At 37.5% G+C, this 20729-nt stretch overlaps 1 protein-coding gene and 1 non-coding gene across 2 annotated transcripts; one reads left to right on the forward strand and one right to left on the reverse strand.

Moving 5' to 3' along the window:
* The first annotated feature begins 727 nt into the window (after positions 1-727).
* On the forward strand, positions 728-2023 carry LOC113347734 (F-box protein At5g49610-like). Its single transcript, XM_026591426.1, has one exon. It carries the CDS (start codon positions 728-730, stop codon positions 2021-2023), a length of 1296 nt encoding a protein of 431 aa, XP_026447211.1.
* Positions 2024-2476: 453 nt separating this feature from the next.
* On the reverse strand, positions 2477-2637 carry LOC113345267. Its single transcript, XR_003358050.1, has one exon. It is a non-coding gene; the product is annotated as a U1 spliceosomal RNA (small nuclear RNA).
* Positions 2638-20729: the final 18092 nt, after the last annotated feature.

The following is a 20729-nucleotide window of genomic DNA, read 5'->3' on the forward strand; positions in this document are numbered from 1 at the left end:
AATCTTCACCAACAAGATTTTAGATTCTTACAGCAACACAGAGAAATGGGGGTGAACTGAGAAAACGGGAAGAACAGTTCTCTCACATGCGACCTAAGCTGTTGACGATGGTGCCTTTGGTTTAATTCATGGAAATATATGAGGACATTTTGGTGACTTTAACCGACACGTGTATCATTCTGCCACGCATATGTTCTCGCTGACTCAGCTAACTGAGTAATGGATGGAAAAACTAACGAGGGGAGGATTCACTAGTTTCAATCTTTTTGGGGAGGAAACGCTAATTAGCGATCTTGGGAGGGGAGGAAACGCAAAATAGGCCTATTTCATTTCTTTCACAGATCAAATCTACAAACTTTGTCTGTTCAGGTAAAACCCTAATTCTTCATGATTTTCTGGTTCATGATTTTTCTTTGTTTATAATCATTTTTCTTCGGTTTTGATCATATCGTTGTTTATGTTATGTGCTTTTGTGATTACATATATGAGAATTTAAGTTAAGTCCATTTTTCAACAAGGATCCTTGAACTGTTTGTTAAAATTCCTGACAGAGAAATTTCTTGATAAACTAAGTTTCATTTTTTGTGATTACGTATATGAAAATTTAAGTTCATTTTTCAATATGGATCCTTGAACTGTTTGTTGAATTTCCTGAGAGAGAAATCTCTTGATAAACTAAGCTTCATTTTATTTTATTTTTGAGTTATAGGTGGTAAGGAAAACTACAATGGAGAAGATGGATTCTTTTTCTGCTGCTGCTGCTTCTAGTTTGTCTACACCGGCTTTGAGTTTGTGTAAGTTCGATGAAGATACCTTAAGAGAGATATTTATTCGGTTGCCTATAGAATCTATTTTTAGATTTAGTTGTGTATCAAAGCAATGTCTTTCGTTTACTGCGGATTCACGCTCTATGGCTAGAAAACGTAACAGTTTCACCCCTTTGGTACCCTGGGGATTCTTTTATGAGTACTGTTATGGGGGCTTGAAATTTGTGGCACCCAATAATCAGTCGAGATTCTTGCAGAATTATGATGGGTTTTGCTTCAGCTTTCTTCCTTCCAAGATTTGTGATTGTGGATTTGTTGCGACTTTCGATTCAAATTTGGTGGAGTGCCCGTTAAAGAAAAAAGATCATGAATATATTGCTATATTAGCGGCCAGCAGTAGCTTAGTTCTGTGTGCATTAGTAAATGTGTATGATTGGGAGAAAAAGACATATTATATCTGTAATCCGCTGACCCAACAATACGTCACAATTCCTCACAATCAGTACGCAGATAAAATAGTTATACAAGGCTTAGTATGTCAATCTGATCCATGCTCGTCGCAATTAACTCCAGCGTCTTACAAGGTGTTTTTCGTACCAGCTTTTTGCACTAGCAGTAGAACATTTGAGCTAGAAATTTACTGTTCTGATTTGGGTAGGTGGAATTCCTTTGAAGTTACAAGCTCTGAAGAAATTACTTGGGATGGAATGCAGTGCAAAGATATAGTTACCCATAATGGTATCTCTTGCTGGATTGTTGAAGGAAATCGAGTTATAGCATATGATCTCAATATTGAGAATCACGAAATAGAAGACTCTCACCAATGCAGGTTGATCAATTTGCCTGAAATCAGTGGACCTAATAGACACTTTGAATGCTTTGGGGAGTCAGGAGGGCTACTCAGTTATAGCAGATGTCATGAGGGAATGTTACAGAATTGGGTATTGAATGAAGAAGAGTATAAGATAGGATCATGGGTTTGGCAGTTGGTTAACAGCTCCAACGTTACTGACATCTTACTGGATGAAGATTGCCAGGATGAGCGCGTCAGAGAACTATTTTCTACTGGTAATATGGTTTATGATTTGGAACCGCTAGCATTCACCCAAGTGGAGCCTGATACAATGATCTTGGGCTACGACGCTAAATTCATTTTTGCTTACAGCATCAAAACCAGAATACTCAGGGTTGTCACCGGAGAATATATACAATGGGTCTCCCCATTTGTGGTTGCGCCATGGCCAACGCCGGTTTGATTATCATTTACTTGCCTGGGTTTCTTAGTTGAAATTACATTTTTCAAAATCTTGCATATTTCTTTTTACTAGATGAGTTTGAACTGGGCATCTATTTAAAGTAGTTAACTTATGACTGTTGTCTTTTATATCTTGTTTCCTTTTGAAATAGCAACTTTACTTATCAAGCCTAAGCATCATAACGAAAAACAACATATATACAAACCAAATTATTTAGCATCATAACGAAAAAAAAAAGAATTCGGTATACCTGAGTTCTTCTTCAGCCTAAGCATCTCTCCTTTTGCGAATTTGGTTGTCATCTAAACGCAAGCACCACAAGATTGTGAACAGAAAATATCAACAAGAGCAAGACAGTCGACAACAATGGTTGAAAAAGAACTAATAACTCAAGAAAGGGCTAACAAATTTCGTAGCCAGCATCAGTTGTAAAATTTGGGCTTGAAATATTGGCAGGGGCAGCGCGGACGCGTTCCCCCTCAAGAACAAATTATGACATAAACTCTCCCTCAATGGGGAGATCTTACGCGAGCGCCCTTCCGAAGTGCAGTGGAAGTCACCAACCTAGGCCATGATCCTTCATGATCAACCATAGACCCCGTCCAAGTAAGTATGTCTTCATGTCACATTTCAAGCTTCTCTTATAGGATCCTTTTCGTTATCTGTTTTCCTGTGTAATATATGTGGGACTAGGACTATTATCATCTTTCTAACACGTACAACGCCCAAAGGCATTATGTCTAGGGTTTTAGAAACTAGAGGAGTTTTTTGCTTCAATAAGTCAGATACCAAAGAGTTGATATTGATGCATATATGCTGACGGTAATGACCACTAATTGACTACGGGAAAAGAAAATAAAAACCTAACTCGGCTGCCACACACACTGCAAAAGACTAGAAATAAAGAAGCAACAATGTCCAGCATTCCGGAAGATCTCTATCTTCAAATCCTTATAAGGCTACCAGTGAAATCCACGTTTGTATGCAAGTGCGTCTGCAAAAATTGGTTAGATCTAATTTCTAATCATCTGTTTGTCAAGATGCATCTTGATCTGAATATCCAAAAGAAGAACTATAATTACTCTTTTGATGCGAATGGTTCATCTGACTTTATGCACTCCATAAGTTATGCTTCGTTACCGGAAGTAGCGTCTACGGATGGATTTCATGATGGTGTTGTTAAAATGGAGTACCCATTCAATTCTGCATCTGAAAGTTTGGTTGAATTGAGAAGTTCATGTAACGGTTTGGTTTGCTTAGTTTATGGTGATCGTTTCACCAACTTCATCTAATGTCTTTGGAATCCAGCCACCAATGAGTTCAAGGAACTTCCCGAACCACCGTGTGAAAATTCGGAAGGAAGTGAGAACTGGAATTTGAAGAGTAATATCTGTGGTTTAGGTTATGATTACAATATGGATGATTACAAGTTGGTGAAAGTTGAAGGCAAGAGTGGATGAAGGATAGTTTAGTCTGTGTTTACATGCTGGGATCAAATTCCTGGAATTGCATTCAGTGACTGAGGCACAAAGGGACAAATGGGGTCCCTAGACCCCACTTGTTTTTCCAACTCAGTGCTAAATAGCTCGGTTTTTTGGAAATTTTGGTAACTTTTGGTTTCCCAACTCAGTGCTAATATCCGTATTTCACTGCTTTTGGTTTGACCCCTCCACATAGACGTCTTGGCTCCGTCACTGATTGCATTCAGACTATCCCCTATAGGTTTACTTATAGTAGAGGATCTGGGGTAATTATTAGTGGAGCTCTTCATTGGTTAGTCTATACCTCGACCAAATCCACGGGTATCGTCTCCTTGGACATGAGCGACGAGAAATTTAAAGAATTGCAACTACCAGAACAACCCTTCGAAAAGAAGCAATTACACACTATGGGAGAATGTGAGGAGTGTCTATGTCTACTTTTTAATGATGATAAAAACGTTCTGTTTAATGTATGGGTGATGCAGGAGTATGGAGTTCAAGATTCTTGGTCTAAACATTTTTCCATTACTCTCAAATCGGTTGCGAGTTATTCCTTTGTAAGTTTGATGTGGGTTTTCAAGACTGGTAAAATTCTACTTAAGATTTATAGTTATTTAGTTCTATATGACCCGAGGAATGCAAGTAGTCTGACATGGATGAGCAAGAACCGAAAAATTTGGGTGACCGAAGCTGAGAACTATGTTGAAAGCTTGGTTTTACTGAATTCTGGTACTTATGTGGGCAGATAGAAAACTAAAGGTGCAATGATGAAGAAACATGAAGTGCACGCGGAGGAGTACACGCTGGGATCAAATTCCTGGAATTGCATTAAGACTATCCCCTATAGGTTTACTTATATTAGAGGATCTGGGGTAATTATTAGTGAAGCTCTTCATTGGTTAGTCTATACCTCGATCAAATCCACGACTATCGTCTCCTTGGACATGAGCGACGAGAAATTTAAAGAATTGCAACTACCAGAACAACCTTTCGAAAAGAAGAAGTTACACACTGTGGGAGAATGGGAGGAGTGTCTATGTCTACTTTTTAATGATGATAAAAACGTTCAATTTGATGTATGGGTGATGCAGGAGTATGGAGTTCAAGATTCTTTGTCTAAACATTTTTCCATTACCCTCAAATCGGTTGCGAGTTATTCCTTTGTGAGTCTGATGTGAGTTTTCAAGACTGGTAAAATTCTACTTAAGATTTCTAGTTACTTAGTTCTATATGACCCGAGGAATGCAAGTAGTCTGACATGGATGAGCAAGAACCGAAAAATGTGGGCGACCGAAGCTGAGAACTATGTGGAAAGCATGGATTCACTGAATTCTGGTACTTATGTGAGCAGATAGAAAACTAGATGCGCTATGATGAAGAAACATGAAGTAAACGCGGAAGAGTACATGCTGGAATCAAATTCCTGGAATTGCATTCAGACTATCTCATATAGGTTTATTTATAGTAGAGGATCGGGTAATTATTAGTGGAGCTCTTCATTGGTTAGTCTATACCTCGACCAAATCCACGTCTATCGTTTCCTTGGACATGAGCGACGAGAAATTTAAAGAATTGCAACTACCAGAACAACCTTTCGAAAAGAAGCGGTTACACATTATGGGAGAATGGGAGGAGTGTCTATGTCTACATTTTAATGATGATAAAAGCGTTCAGTTTGATGTATGGGTGATGCAGGAGCATGGAGTTCAAGATTCTTGGTCTAAACATTTTTCCATTACCCTCAAATCGGTTTCAAGTTATTCCTTTGTGAGTCTGATGTGGGTTTTCAAGACTGGTAAAATTCTACTTAAGATTTCTAGTTACTTAGTTCTATATGACCCGAGGAATGCAAATAGACTGACATGGATGAGCAAGAACCGAAAAATGTGGGTGACCGAAGCTGAGAACTATGTGGAAAGCATGGATTCACTGAATTCTGGTACTTATGTGAGCAGATAGAAAACTAGAGGCGCTATGATGAAGAAACATGAAGTAAACGCGGAAGATTACATGCTGGAATCAAATTCCTGGAATTGCATTCAGACTATCTCATATAGGTTTACTTATAGTAGAGGATCTGGGGTAATTATTAGTGGAGGTCTTCATTGGTTAGTCTATACCTCGACCAAATCCACGGCTATCGTTTCCTTGGACATGAGCGACGAGAAATTTAAAGAATTGCAACTACCAGAACAACCTTTCGAAAAGAAGCAGTTACACACTATGGGAGAATGGGAGGAGTGTCTATGTCTACTTTTTAATGATGATAAAAACATTCAATTTGATGTATGGGTGATGCAGGAGTATGGAGTTCAAGATTCTTGGTCTAAACATTTTTCCATTACCCTCAAATCGGTTGCGAGTTATTCCTTTGTAAGTCTGATGTGGGTTTTCAAGACTGGTAAAATTCTACTTAAGATTTCTAGTTACTTAGTTCTATATGATCCGAGGAATGCAAGTAGTCTGACATGGATGCACTAGTACAAACCTTCACATAGGCCACGTTTTTTGGCTTACAACCCAGCCACGTTTCGGGTTATTTGTGTGGCTACTGGTCATCAGTATAACTATAGCCACGTTTTGTGTTACCATGTAGCCATAGTTCACCATTTGTTCATGGGTTTAATCCTAAACCCATCAACTGTTGCCATAGGGTATCATTTGGTCATAGTTTTCAGTCTAATCCTATCAGATGTAGCCATAGATGCCTATATGACCACATTAAATAATTATGTATGTGTCGAAAGTGTAGGATGGCAATGGACACACCTATTAATCCGTGGCGGAAAGAGGATTTATTTAGCCACATTGGTGTGTTTATGTGTCCATAATATATCGTTTATTAGACACGCATATACTAACGAATTGACACATTTTATCAAACATGATAAAAGATTGACATATGGTTACACCTTTTTTTTTGGAGGATTATGATATGGCTATACGAAAAACAAATTGTGACCATAGCATTGGATCCATTAGACATATGAGATTGAGTTTTAACTTTTAAAGTACTAGCTATCCATGGTTGTTACTGAGTCTTTTCTTGGGATAATGTTTATGCTTGTTCACTGCAATACATAAATCTCAAGCTCTGGTATATAGAAGGAAATATTACAAGTGATTGTGGCATCCAAGGGAATTACAATACAGCGGGTGCAGCCGGGTGTTTTGGGAATTACAAGTGACTGAGCTTCATATTTATTTATTTCGATGATGTATCATGCTAGGTTTAAAGTCAGAACCCTCCCAGAGCTTCTTGGTTCATAGTTTGTATGCTGGTATACCATATTTGAAGTTCGAATCGACACTGAGCTTCATATTTATCGATTTCGATAATGTATCATGCCAAGTTTGAAGTCAGAACCCTCTCAGAGCTTCTTGGTTCATAGTGTGTATGTCGTTATACCATATATGAAGTTCGAATCAACATTGAGCTTCATATTTATTTATTTCGATGATGTATCATGTTAAGTTTGAAGTCAGAACCCTCCCGGAGCTTCTTGGTTCATAGTTTTTATATCGTTATACCATATTTGAAGTTCAAATCGATATTGAGCTTCATATTTACCGATTTCGATGATGTATCCTGCTAAGTTTGAAGTCAGAACCCTCCTGGAGCTTCTTGGTTCATAGTTTGTGTGTCTTTATATCGAATTTGAAGTTCGAATCGACAATGAGCTTCATATTTATTGATTTCGATGATGTATCATGCTAAGTTTGAAGTCAGAACCCTCCCAAAGCTTCTTGGTTCATAGTTTGTATGCCGGTATACCATATTTGAAGTTTGAATCGACACTGAGCTTCATATTTGTCAATTTCGATGATGTATCATGTTAAGTTTGAAGTCAGAACCCTCCCGGAGCTTCTTGGTTCATAGTTTGTATGTCGTTATACCATATTTGAAGTTCAAATCGGCACTGAGCTTCATATTTACCGATTTCGATGATGTATCCTGCTAAGTTTGAAGTCAAAACCCTCCCGGAGCATCTTAGTTCATAGTTTGTGATGCCGTTATACCATATTTGGAGTTCGAATCGACACTGAGTTTCATATTTATCGATTTCGATGGTGTATCATGCTATGTTTGAAGTCAGAACCCTCTCGGAGGTTCTTGGTTCATAGTTTGTATGCCGTTAAACCATATTTAAAGTTCGAATCGACACTGAGCTTCATACATATCGACTTGGATGATGTATCCTTCTAAGTTTGAAGTCAGAACCCACCCAAAGCTTCTTGGTTTATATTTTATACATCATTATACCACATTTGAAGTTCATGACCTGTATGACTAGTCAAAATTTCCTCAAGACCTATGTGACTAGTCGAAATTCAAATCGGAAGCATAAAGAAAAAGCACAAAAGCACAAAGAAAACACACTTTCTTATTTTTTCCTGCTTCCTTCCCATATATGTTTGGAATTTTTTTTTTATAATTGAAGGTCGATAATAATATCTTAAATTTATTGATATATTTTTGAATTTTTTTCATATGGAAAATTGATAATAAAATCGAATGCACAAGTTTGAACTAGCACAAAGAGAAACACACAAGCTTCTCAATCCGTATGAGCATCCTAAAATGAATCTATCCCGTCCCTTGATTTCTGCAATCCGTATGAACATCCTAAAGAGAATCTACACCATCCAAATTCTTTCAAATAATTTTTTTTGTTTTTTGTTTCTCATTTCCCTTTGCTCATTTTCAATCTCTTATCTTCCTCTCTAACACAGAAAACCCTATGATCAAACCTTGACCCAAACTTATCACCGTCCAAAACCTTTTAGACAAAATTAAAGCTTCATGTCTCTCTCTTCCCCCCCTCTTAACACACAAAAGAAACCCTAACTCTCAAATGTTCCTCCGGCTTCATTCGTTCACTGATTCATTCTCTGACTACCACCTCTGAATCCCCTTCTTTCTCACTCTCTCTGTAAAAAAATTTGCTGAAGTAGTAAATGGATCTTTCACAAGACCTAAAAAATTGGATTCCACATAAGACCTAAAATTCAGAGAGATTTATTTCTCTCATCATTATTTATGTTTAATTTTCTTCATCTGAAACTAATGGCGGCTTCATTACCGATTTGGGAAACCGGTGAGGAGATGCAGAAATTCAGAGATGAAATTGGTGGCTATGAAACAGGCTGTTGCTGCTGATGGGAGAATCAAGAAACGGGGTTTGTTTGAATTCTTATTACATGAGATTTTGTGTCACTGATTTGAATTTGGTCGCTGTTGAAGACATTGATGTTTGGGGATTCCTTTTGATTCCTAGGGTTTTTTTGTTCCTCTCTCTGTTGTAAGCATTCAATATCTTTTGCTGCATATATCCCTAATTGACATCAGCCTTGTCTGGTAACATTGAGTCAGTCCCTGATGTCACATTCATTATATCTACATGTTGTATTTCTGGTCACTCTTGTTTTTTCCTTTTTTATATTATTGTAAATTCACATAAGATATTTCTTAAGAATAATCATTAGTAAAGCTCGGAGGGTTGATTACTTGAATTTAACAGTCGTTTCTTGGATTCAAAATTCGGATAGAGTTTTGAGGCCAGATTTTGTTAGTTGTCTTAATAGATTATTGTATGTTATATTATGGTTGTGCCAACCTAGAGGATTCCCTGTCAACTGCTGAAATCTATGCCTGAATAGCTTAGAACCTAAACTACTGCCTTTCTGCCCATTGTTCCATGAAGTTTATTTTGAACAATGAAAATAGTTAAATATATGCAGAAACATGGAAATTAGATGCCTCTATGCAGATCACTAGCCGAACCCCTTTTTACCATGTTGCTGCATTATTTTCTCTAGTTACATTTGGTATAAGCCGCTTCTAAATTAAGACTAGACTGGGCATTTCGTGAGTCAATTTTACAACTTACTTTTTGCTGGACTTCTTCACACCTCCCATACAGTGGAAGGTTGATTCGGCTGTACTTTGAATAGTGTCTACCCTATTTTAGTATGTGTAAGCATTTTCTTAAGAAGCTTATAATTTGTCCTTTTTTTTTATCACTCACCAATTTTTCTCTTTTGGCATCTACGGCAGTGAGTTATCCTTCCATTCTCTGGTCAAGTAATTCAAGCCAAAGCCTTCAATGGAGACAAAGAGGGTCTCGAGAAAGGTGGGGATGAGCACAATGATATTATCTGCGTAACCTGCGGTCAGAACTTTCCCATGGGATGAGTTTTTCTATTGCCAAGAAATCTGTTGATTAGACGGAGAAGTGGGAATATAGGGATGAACTTGTAATTCTACAGCTTGTACCAACAAGAGAGTGTACCCTTGGGACAGCCTGCAGGTTTGTTTTTCTCTTAATAGGGCTCAACTTATATCTCCTTCAGTATTTTATAATTCTTAGTAAGGATGAAATCTTGCTTGTGTCTCCCTCGCTACATAATGTCCGGATTCTTTTTATGTGTATGTCCTGTTTCAATGTTTGACAGCTTGACTAGTACATACCAGATAATTTGGAGCCTCGCACTGCCTTATTTCCAGGGTTACCATGACTAATAGATTTGTGATGTCCATCTATATATTTCTAGTACATGCTAAAGGATTTGGAGCCTAGCACTGCCTTATCTCCAGGGTTGACCTGACTAGCAGATTTATAGTGTCCAATTATTCGATATGATGTCACAAAATTAGACCAGTCTTATGGTGAACATTAAGTCAATGTTCGGAATTTATTGTATTTTCTGATCATGCTTTTTTTTTGTGAGGTCGACAGTATTCTGTAAACGCTAGAGAGATGATGTTGACATGGCTTATAGGGTTGTGGATCACCATGTAAGGTTTTTCATCGAAGCTTCACTTCCTTAAAAAAAAATCAAAGCTTCACAAATGATTTCAAGTAAAACTCATCAAGGTCTGTCGTTTCTGCTCACACTAACACTGCTAGAAATCTCGTAGGAAGAAAGATGACTATTCTAGGTCTGTAAGGAGGTGGTGTACTATCAGAACATTGTTTCTGACTTGTTACTCCTAGTGGAGTTGATTTTGTTCAATCGCTTGCAACATATATTTTCTTGGAAATATGTTCTGAATAGAGTGTCACCATATTAAACTCACATATATGATGTTGCTGGTGCTCAAGAATGTGATCATGGAAGTTCATTTCTCTAAGTAAAAAAGGTATAACTTAATCCAACTTGCTTGTCTGTATCTGAAAAATGAGATGAATTGCTGTTAGAGCTCTTGCCTGTTTGTGATCCCAATGAGAATGTCTTTCTGTTGATGCTGCTTTTTTTTTATTTTATATTTAGTATCGCATTTTCTGGGCTTATGAAACTGGGTGTTAGGGTAACGTCTTCAACTATTATTCAGTGTTCACCATGTATAAATGTCCTACATATTATGTATGTTACTGTATTTTGTGTTCAGTTGAACACATACTTCGGCCATTACATCTTTGTCTAAATCTCTGAGCCACTTGTCATATTTTGACTTGTACGCGCGATTCACAAAAGTTATCATTATGCTTATGACCTCGGGTGCTGATTTTTATTTTCTTTTTCATTTCATATTAGGAATCTGACAATGTTCCTGAACCTGTTGAATTGTTACCAAGAGAATTTATTGAGGTTGCCACACCTGGGAAAGGTCTGCGTGCTGTTCATGTTTTTGAATAGTCTTGCTTCTTGGGTTAGATGTGTTGTTATCTGGAACTGGTGTCTGAAAATTTATTCTTTAATGGCAGTGCAAGAGGCCGAGATGGATAGAGCAAAGGAGGCAACCTGATCTGAGTCCTGACGAATCTGGAATCAAGAGTAAGAATTCTTTTCCTCGTTCTTAATTGGTATAAGAAGTGCAAACTCACAATACTTATGTAATAGTTTGACCTTGAGGATTAACTAAAACAATAGTTTGACCTTGAGAATTAACTAAAACACGTCCTCCTCTATATAAAAAAATAAGCCTGCTATTCTATATTCACATACATCATCTTGTAAATTGTAATTTCTCTCCAGACGATTGCATCAGAGGATTCAGGGTGTTGAACATCCAGGGAAGGTGAGAGGTACTTGATACTTTTAGGGAATTATTACTTTTTGTAAATTTTTTACTTAGGTGGTTTACCAGAATCTAAAATCTACTTTTATGTAATGGCAACAGGAAAAACATAACACATGCCCAGTTTGTAGACATGAACTTCCTACAGATAATTAAGCGTATGAGATCTGGAAAGAGAGTGAGAAAGAGGCTGAAAAAGCGTAAAGGTATGCCGCAAATTATGTATGTTGAGACTCAATTAACTTTAGATAATAAATAAACTTGGGTCTTTGTATAGCAGTTTACCGAATTTTTAAAAGCAATTGTAATAGATGTAGCAGAACCAATAATGGTGTTACTATCAGAGTTTACTCTTGTTTATATAAAATCTTAAGATTCGATAACTGGTTCAATTCTAATTGTAGTCTTGATTAATTTTTTATGGATGGTTATTTAGGTGAATTTTGCTACAAATGATAAAAGAGGTGGCCAATAGGTCCCTGAAGATAAATTAAGCGATAAAAATTGCAATTTTTTCGAGTGACTAAAAGCTAATATTTGCCACGTTAAATATGTTTTGTGTCATTTTATAAAGGTTATCGCCATGGTTTGTGGTATCCTATGTGTCCAAAAGGTGAAAAATAGCTACATTGAAAACACTTGATGTGTCCAAAAGGTGAACAATAGCTACATTGAAAACACTTGATGTGTCCAAAAGGTGAACAATAGCTACATTCAAAACACTTGATGTGTCTTTCGAAAAAATTTAGCCACGGTGGTACAAATGTTTAGTAGCCATAACTTATTAATTGGCCGTGTAAAATGTTTATCATGTGTCCAAAAATATAGATGGCCATGGTACCGTAGATTAAGCGTGACTACAAATCATGTATTAGCCATGTTAAATTATTTTCCGTGTGTCCAAATGATAGAGATGGCCATGGATGAGAAAAATTAATGTGACTGCAACTCATGAATTGGCCATGATAAAATGAATTTTGCGTGTCCAATTGATGACAAAGGCCACGGCTATAATAAAATTCACGTGACTTTAAGGTAAACTTTAGCCACATATAATTAAACTGTGTGTCTATAAGGATCCTATGGCCATGGTGATAGTGAAAATGCTTAACTACAAAAAAAATATTGAGTACAAAAAATACTTTAGACACGGTTTTAGAGTTATGGCCATGGTAAATCATATTTTATAGCCACTCAAAGTTTATATAGCCATAGGGATACCTTTTTGTCTCGGCACCTGATGCCACATTTTTGGAGTGAAAAAAATCCATGACCAAAAGCCTATGGACACGGTGATTAAGTGTGGCCAATGTGAAGATTTGTACTAGTGGATGAGCAAGAACCGAAAAATGTGGGTGACTGAAGCTGAGAATTATGTTGAAAGCATGGTTTCACTGAATTCTGGTACTTATGTGGGAAGATAGAAAACTAGAGGCGCTATGATGAAGAAACATGAAGTAAACGCGGAAGAGTACACGCTGGAATCAAATTCCTAGAATTGCATTCAGACTATCCCCTATAGGTTTACTTACAGTAGAGGATCTGGGGTAATTATTAGTGGAGCTCTTCATTGGTTAGTCTATACCTCGACCAAATCCACGGCTATCTTTTCCTTGGACATGAGCGACGAGAAATTTAAAGAATTGCAACTACCAGAACAACCTTTCGAAAAGAAGCGGTTACACATTATGGGAGAATGGGAGGAGTGTCTATGTCTACTTTTTAATGATGATAAAAGCGTTCAGTTTGATGTATGGGTGATGCAGGAGTATGGAGTTCAAGATTCTTGGTCTAAACATTTTTCCATTACCCTCAAATCGGTTTCGAGTTATTCCTTTGTGAGTCTGATGTGGGTTTTCAATACTGGTAAAATTCTACTTAAGATTTCTAGTTACTTAGTTCTATATCACCCGAGGAATGCAAATAGTCTGACATGGATGAGCAAGAACCGAAAAATGTGGGTGACCGAAGCTGAGAACTATGTTGAAAGCTTGGTTTCACTGAATTCTGGTACTTATGTGGGCAGATATAAAACTAGAGGCGCCATGATGAATAAACATGAAGTAAACATGGAGGAGTACACGCTGGAATCAAATTCCTGGAATTGCATTCAGACTATCCCCTATAGGTTTACTTATAGTAGAGGATCTGGGGTAATTATTAGTGGAGCTCTTCATTGGTTAGTCTATACCTCGACCAAATCCACGGCTATCGTTTCCTTGGACATGAGCGACGAGAAATTTAAAGAATTGCAACTACCAGAACAACCTTTCGAAAAGAAGCAGTTACACACTATGGGAGAATGGGAAGAGTGTCTATGTCTACTTTTTAATGATGATAAAAACATTCAATTTGATGTATGGGTGATACAGGAGTATGAAGTTCAAGATTCTTGGTCTAAACATTTTTCCATTACCCTCAAATCGGTTGCGAGTTATTCCTTTGTCAGTCTGATGTGGGTTTTCAAGACTGGTAAAATTCTACTTAAGATTTCTAGTTACTTAGTTCTATATGACCCGAGGAATGCAAGTAGTCTGACATGGATGAGCAAGAACCGAAAAATGTGGGTGACTGAAGCTGAGAACTATGTTGAAAGCATGGTTTCACTGAATTCTGGTACTTATGTGGGCAAATAGAAAACTAGAGGCGCTATGATGAAGAAACATGAAGTAAACGCGGAAGAGTACACGCTGGAATCAAATTCCTTGAATTGCATTCATACTATCCCCTCTAGGTTTACTTATAGTAGAGGATCTGGGGTAATTATTAGTGGAGCTCTTCATTGGTTAGTCTATACCTCGACCAAATCCACGGCTATCGTTTCCTTGGACATGAGCGACGATAAATTTAAAGAATTGCAACTACCTGAACAACCTTTCGAAAAGAAGCGGTTACACATTATGGGAGAATGAGAGGAGTGTCTATGTCTACTTTTTAATGATGATAAAAGCGTTCAGTTTGATGTATGGGTGATGCAGGAGTATGGAGTTCAAGATTCTTGGTCTAAACATTTTTCCATTACCCTCAAATCGGTTTCGAGTTATTCCTTTGTGAGTCTGATGTGGGTTTTCAAGATTGGTAAAATTCTACTTAAGATTTCTAGTTACTTAGTTCTATATGACCCGAGGAATGCAAATAGTCTGACATGGATGAGCAAGAACCGAAAAATGTGGGTGACCGAAACTGAGAACTATGTTGAAAGCTTGGTTTCACTGGATTCTGGTACTTATGTGGGCAGATAGAAAACTAGAGGCGCCATGATGAATAAACATGAAGTAAACGCGGAGGAGTACACGCTGGAATCAAATTCCTGGAATTACATTAAGACTATCCCCTATAGGTTTACTTATAGTAGAGGATCTGGGGTAATTATTAGTGGAGCTCTTCATTGGTTAGTCTATACCTCGACCAAATCCACGGATATCGTTTCCTTGGACATGAGCGACGAGAAATTTAAAGAATTGCAACTACCAGAACAACCTTTCGAAAAGAAGCAGTTACACACTATGGGAGAATGGGAGGACTGTCTATGTCTACTTTTTAATGATGATAAAAACGTTCAGTTTGATGTATGGGTGATTCAGGAGTATGGAGTTCAAGATTCTTGGTATAAACATTTTTCCATTACCCTCAAATCGGTTCCGAGTTATTCCTTTGTAAGTCTGATGTGGGTTTTCAAGACTGGTAAAATTCTACTTAAGATTTCTAGCTACTTAGTTCTATATGACCCGAGGAATGCAAGTAGTCTGACATGGATGAGCAAGAACCGAAAAATGTGGGTGACCGAAGCTGAGAACTATGTTGAAAGCTGAGAACTATTCTGGTACTTATGTGGGCAGATAGAAAACTAAAGGCGCAATGATGAAGAAACATGAAGTACACGCGGAGGAGTACACGCTGGGATCAAATTCCTGGAATTGCTTTCAGACTATCCCCTATAGGTTTACTTATAGTACAGGATCTGGGGTAATTATTAGTGGAGCTCTGGTGGCTCTCTAAAAGAGTCACGGAAATAACCGCAAGTGCACGGTGTCGGAAAGTAGTGTGGTGCAAATACGGGTCGATCCGCAGGGACAAGGTGGGAAAATTTGCTATTTTTTTCTTAATCTTGCTAGCTAACTGGGCTTTGTTGGGTTTGTAAGTAGCAGTGGTCTTAATGGACATAAAAATAATGAGCTGTGGGATCTTGGACAATGGATGAGATGATTTGTGGGTTATGGACTGAGGTTGTGAAAGTGAACAGTGGGCTGTGAGAGTTGTTTGTGGTGTTTTGAGCACTACTAAACAGTGAGTGAAGGAGCAACATAAGTTAAGGAAACAACAAAATGGAGTGAATTGATCATGAAAACAGTAAAGAAGTAAAGAAGCAAAGATAGTAAACAAAAAAAATACAACAAAAGAAACAATGGACAGTTGTGGATGAGTGACAGAAACTAAGGCTTCAATTCCACCACCTAGATGCATCTAATTCCCTAGTTTGATAAACTTATCCTCTTTTTCATCAAATGGCTATAGAGGTTCTAGCCTCAAACCACTTTGAATGTGTGAAACAATCACTAACCACTGTGATGACTCAATTTCAGCTAACATGTCAATTCCCTAGCATTACTTGTCTGTCTAAAGCACAAGTAATCACAGATTGAGCTATAACAGTTTACACAGAGCTTTGAATTTTGACAAAGAGTTAACCAAACTACCTAGGATGCTTGACATACAAGGTGAAAGCAAATTGGCAAAATTCAGAAATTAAGGCATGCTTATCATTAAACTTTCATTGAGGAGAAGTAAACACACAAGGGAATTTCATTCATCAGGGGTTTCATCCCTGCCTCAGAAACTAAATTAGAACATGATACTAACCTATCACTAAACAGGACAAGTACTAACAGTAGACATTAACATTAAAATTAAACAGTGAAATTAACCCACTTAGGGGGAACTAGGATAACCCAAGAACAGTTTTCTCTCTACACATCAGTTCCTATTTATAGTTTACAACAAAAAATACAAACCCTAATTCGAAACCCTAAAATTTTGGGGAAAATCAAATTCTCTCACCAATTTTCTGAATTAAGCTCGACCCATGCCCTGTTGATGTTCCCTCTGCTCCTCCTCTGCTCCCCAGCTCCCAATTCAGTCTACTGATGCCCTAGCTTTTCTCTTTCTTATCTGTAGCACCTAGGGTTGATGCTAAGAACAAGAAAGGGAAATACTAGGGAGCTGGATGATGGTGAAGCTCGAGGTGGTGATGGAAGAGATGGTGGTGGCGTACATGGTGTTGCAGTTGCAGCTCTGCAACTGTCGGGTGGAGGAAGATGAGATCGAGTTTTGGGAAGAAGGGGGTGTTTGGGTGGTAGTATAGGCTTTGGTGCTAGGGTGTGAGGCGGGATTATCTGAGTCGATGTTTGGCGAGATGATCCGTAGGATGTGACGATGGTAGGTGGATCCAACGATGAGGTGGGAGGCTATGGGTAGCGACCGTCGGATGGAGGAATACAACGAAATGGACGGCCCAAGATGGAGATCGGCGCTGCGATGTAAAGCAGGAGCTTCGGAGATTGATGTGCGACGATGGAGCGACCGTAGGATGCTGAGAGGCTTCAATCTGACGGCTGAAATCCGAGACGGGCTTGGGTAATGGAAATGGGTTTGAGAAAGGATTTTGGGCCTTGGGTGTGCCAGGCCCATAACTTCTTTAAGAACAATTCTTCCTTCTTGAGCCCATTCCTAGCTTTTTGGACTTGTGCGCACCATTCTTTGCGGCTTCCTTGCGTAATTTCTTCCGGCTTTTCACCACTCTTCAGCTCTTTTCCGCTCCGCAAGTCATCCAGACTTTATTTATTACCTAAAAATGCGAAATTAAGTAAGAAAAAATATTTATTCTTGAAAACAATGAAAATACAGAATATGGGATAAAATGTAGAATTAATGCGCAAAAGATGAGTTAAATGCCAACAAAAAGGGATAAATATATACAATATTTGGCACTCATCAAATACCCCCAAACCTGAATTTTACTTGTCCTCAAGTAAAACAAAACTAAGGAAATCCTAACTATACCACTGTCGCTGGTCTCTCGAATGCATTTAGCGTATGCACTAAGCCTTTTAAACCACTAAGTGTCCCTAGTGGACGAGTTGAAGTCTCGTGAAGGTTTGCTTAGAACGTACCTACAAAGTTCTAGGTCAAAATATAAGCTCAGATTCCATCAAATGTGACATGTGCAAGTCAGTTAAGCTCACAACAAAATGGAGATGTCAATCTAGCTATCAAAAGCACAATCCTAGCACTGATAACAAATAAAGACATGTGATAAGAGTGTAAAGTGTATCTACACATGTGTAAAGAAAGATCGGATGTTATGACTACTAATCACCAAGAGATAGTTTCTCAGGCTAAGAACCGAGGTCGAAATCTAGCTAGCTTTCCGGACTTTACGAGAATTGTGAATGAGTTGGAGGTATTTCACAATTACTCGCGTTGTACATCAATGGCATACACCCTCCTTGCTTATTACAATGAAACAACAAAATGACTATTTACATGACTCTTATTTACATTGACTACTCTCTTTTATTTTTGGAACAAGAGAGAATGGAATTGATAAACACTTGATTTTTTTGTATTTTTCTGATATTTTCTTTTTTTCTGAATATACATCGTTTTTTTTTTTTTTTTAACAAGGAAACACTTTTGATACATATACAAAAGGAAACAAAAGATTACATGACACTTTGCAAGAGGTAGCCCTTTTTGATGCACCCAGTTAAATTCGATGGTTGTTTTTCTTAATGTAACCTCCACCTTCTATCCCAACCAACCAAAGAACAAGCTAGTCAAGTTTCGTTCAGTATTCTAAAGTGATTGGCAATCGTAACTTCCTATCAAACACCTTGAAGATCGAGGCCACACATGTATTGGTAGATCGTGCGCGTGCAAATTTCTTATCACTATGTGAATTGTGCTAGAATCAGGGTGCCTAAATATCTAGACTAAGACTCCTAATAATTACATATTTGCACAAGAGTCAACATTTCAAGGTAAATGAGCTCCATTTTTATGATTTTTCATTTTTTAATTTTTTTTTCAATTTTGATTTTTCAAATTTTTTTTCGAATTTTTCAATTTTTTCAAAAAAAGAAGGAGTTCGTTTTCAATTATGGCAAATTATCATGGTATCTACTCTATACCCCCAAACCTAAACTAAACATTGTCCTCAATGTTTCAAAATATGGAAAGAATTATAAAACAATATATGAAGAGGAACATGCTGAGTAGAGTAAAAGGAGAGAGAATACCCGATTTCGGCGAAAGCAGAATTAAAACTCCGTTATTCAAGGCAAAAATCCAACATATTTCAGCCGAGATCATATTGGATTAGCAAAATATATACAAAAGGAACAAAAGGGTTTTTAAGAAATTTTAGCTACTGGATTATATACAAAAAATTCACCATACACTAACAATCTAAAGAGTTGAGGATCAACCCAAAAGACAAAGTGTAGAGACAAAGAAAGCTTCAAAACACTAAAATTGGACTTAAATGGGAGTGAGAGTGAAAAACCGAATGAATCACCCCTAAACCAAAATTTTTCAACAGGTTTACTTTTAAGCACAAAATCTTTTAATTTTAGGGATTCAGGATTCAAAAGGTCTAACTCATAATGGACTGTTTTCGGGATGGGCAAAGAAATGCATTCCAACTGTGGCTCTTTAAAAGTGTTATATTTTGAAGCAAAATAGTCCAAGAGGACTTGGGAAGCACACAGTTCCAATCCTAGGTTAGGAATTTTCAGAAAAATTGGTTTTACAATATTGGCACAAACCAAATCTAGGTTGGGTGGAAGGCCATCAGATTGTGACTTAGGTAGGACGATAGGCACATCATTATCAATCAAATCAAAATCTCCTAACTCATCTACACATGTCACATCATGCTCACAATCATCAATCAAATTGGCAAGATCACAATTAGAATTATCAACATCAACAGATTTATTTTCATGCATCGGCAAATCAGGGGAAACATCACAATGTGACCTAGGTAGAGAATCAGACACATCAAATATATTTTCATGCATATTAGTGTCTACAGAAGATTCAACTATTCCTATGTCATGCTCATCTTCACAGAATAATTGTACGAATCCCATGTCAATATCAAAATCATATGAATTACAATGAGTATTAGAAAAAACAACATTCATGAAGGTCGAGGGCGAGAAGCCATATGTTATTGAACCAACAGGTTCCACAATATTTTCATGTTCTCCTAACACATCATCATAATCATCATAATCATCATCATGGTAGCATGCATATTGGTCCTCATTAAAAGTGGTGGTGTCGTTAGTCGATTCATGTTCCTCTAAATTAGGTTCATATTCAACATCATTCACATGAATGGGACTAGACACTTCATTAGGGACAACATACATTTCCTCATGAATTTCCTCCTTTTGTAGGTGAAGCAAAATCTGATCTAAATATGCCTGAATTCGTGATGTAGATCTATCGAAGTTTTGCTCACTAAGTCTTAAAGCTTCTGTGGTGGAGTCTAAATTCATGGGAGTACAAAATTCTTCATGTTCAAATTGTGGTGAATGGTACATGTATGCATGGTCATTAGGGTCTACAAAATATTGATCGCAACCCTCAAAGGATTGATTATGGTCCCAATGACTACCATTCTCACAATTTATGGGCATTTCATACCTTGGATTTTCTCTAGATTGCCTAAAATTATGCAAAATATGACAATTCTCAACAGGGTGGTCTAAACTACCACATGTGGGACATGCATAGATTTCAGGTTGCCTAAGAAAATTAGATGTGACAGATTCCTCATGTGATTGCATTTCTAAAGCTGCGATTCGAGCTTCTAATTGATCGATCAGTGATGATTGTGTGAGTGAGGCACTAGCAAAATGTTCATTTTCACGTTGTGGCGAATGATGCATGTGTGAATAGTCATTAGGGTTCATGTATTGAGGCTCGGGACTTTGAAAATGTCCATAATAATTCCTATGACTATTGACATCATGGTCTATGGGAGGTTCATAACGTGAAGTTTGTCCACACGCAAGTTCTCTAAGGGATTTGTTGTATTCCCCAACTGTAGAAAAAGATCTATACATGATTGGCTCAAAAGCTAAGTAAAGAATGTACAAAGCTCAGAATTTGGTTTTTAATGGGTTTGGAT

This window comes from Papaver somniferum, chromosome 1, assembly GCF_003573695.1.
Source record: "Papaver somniferum cultivar HN1 chromosome 1, ASM357369v1, whole genome shotgun sequence".
In the NCBI taxonomy this organism is placed as follows: Eukaryota; Viridiplantae; Streptophyta; class Magnoliopsida; order Ranunculales; family Papaveraceae; genus Papaver; species Papaver somniferum.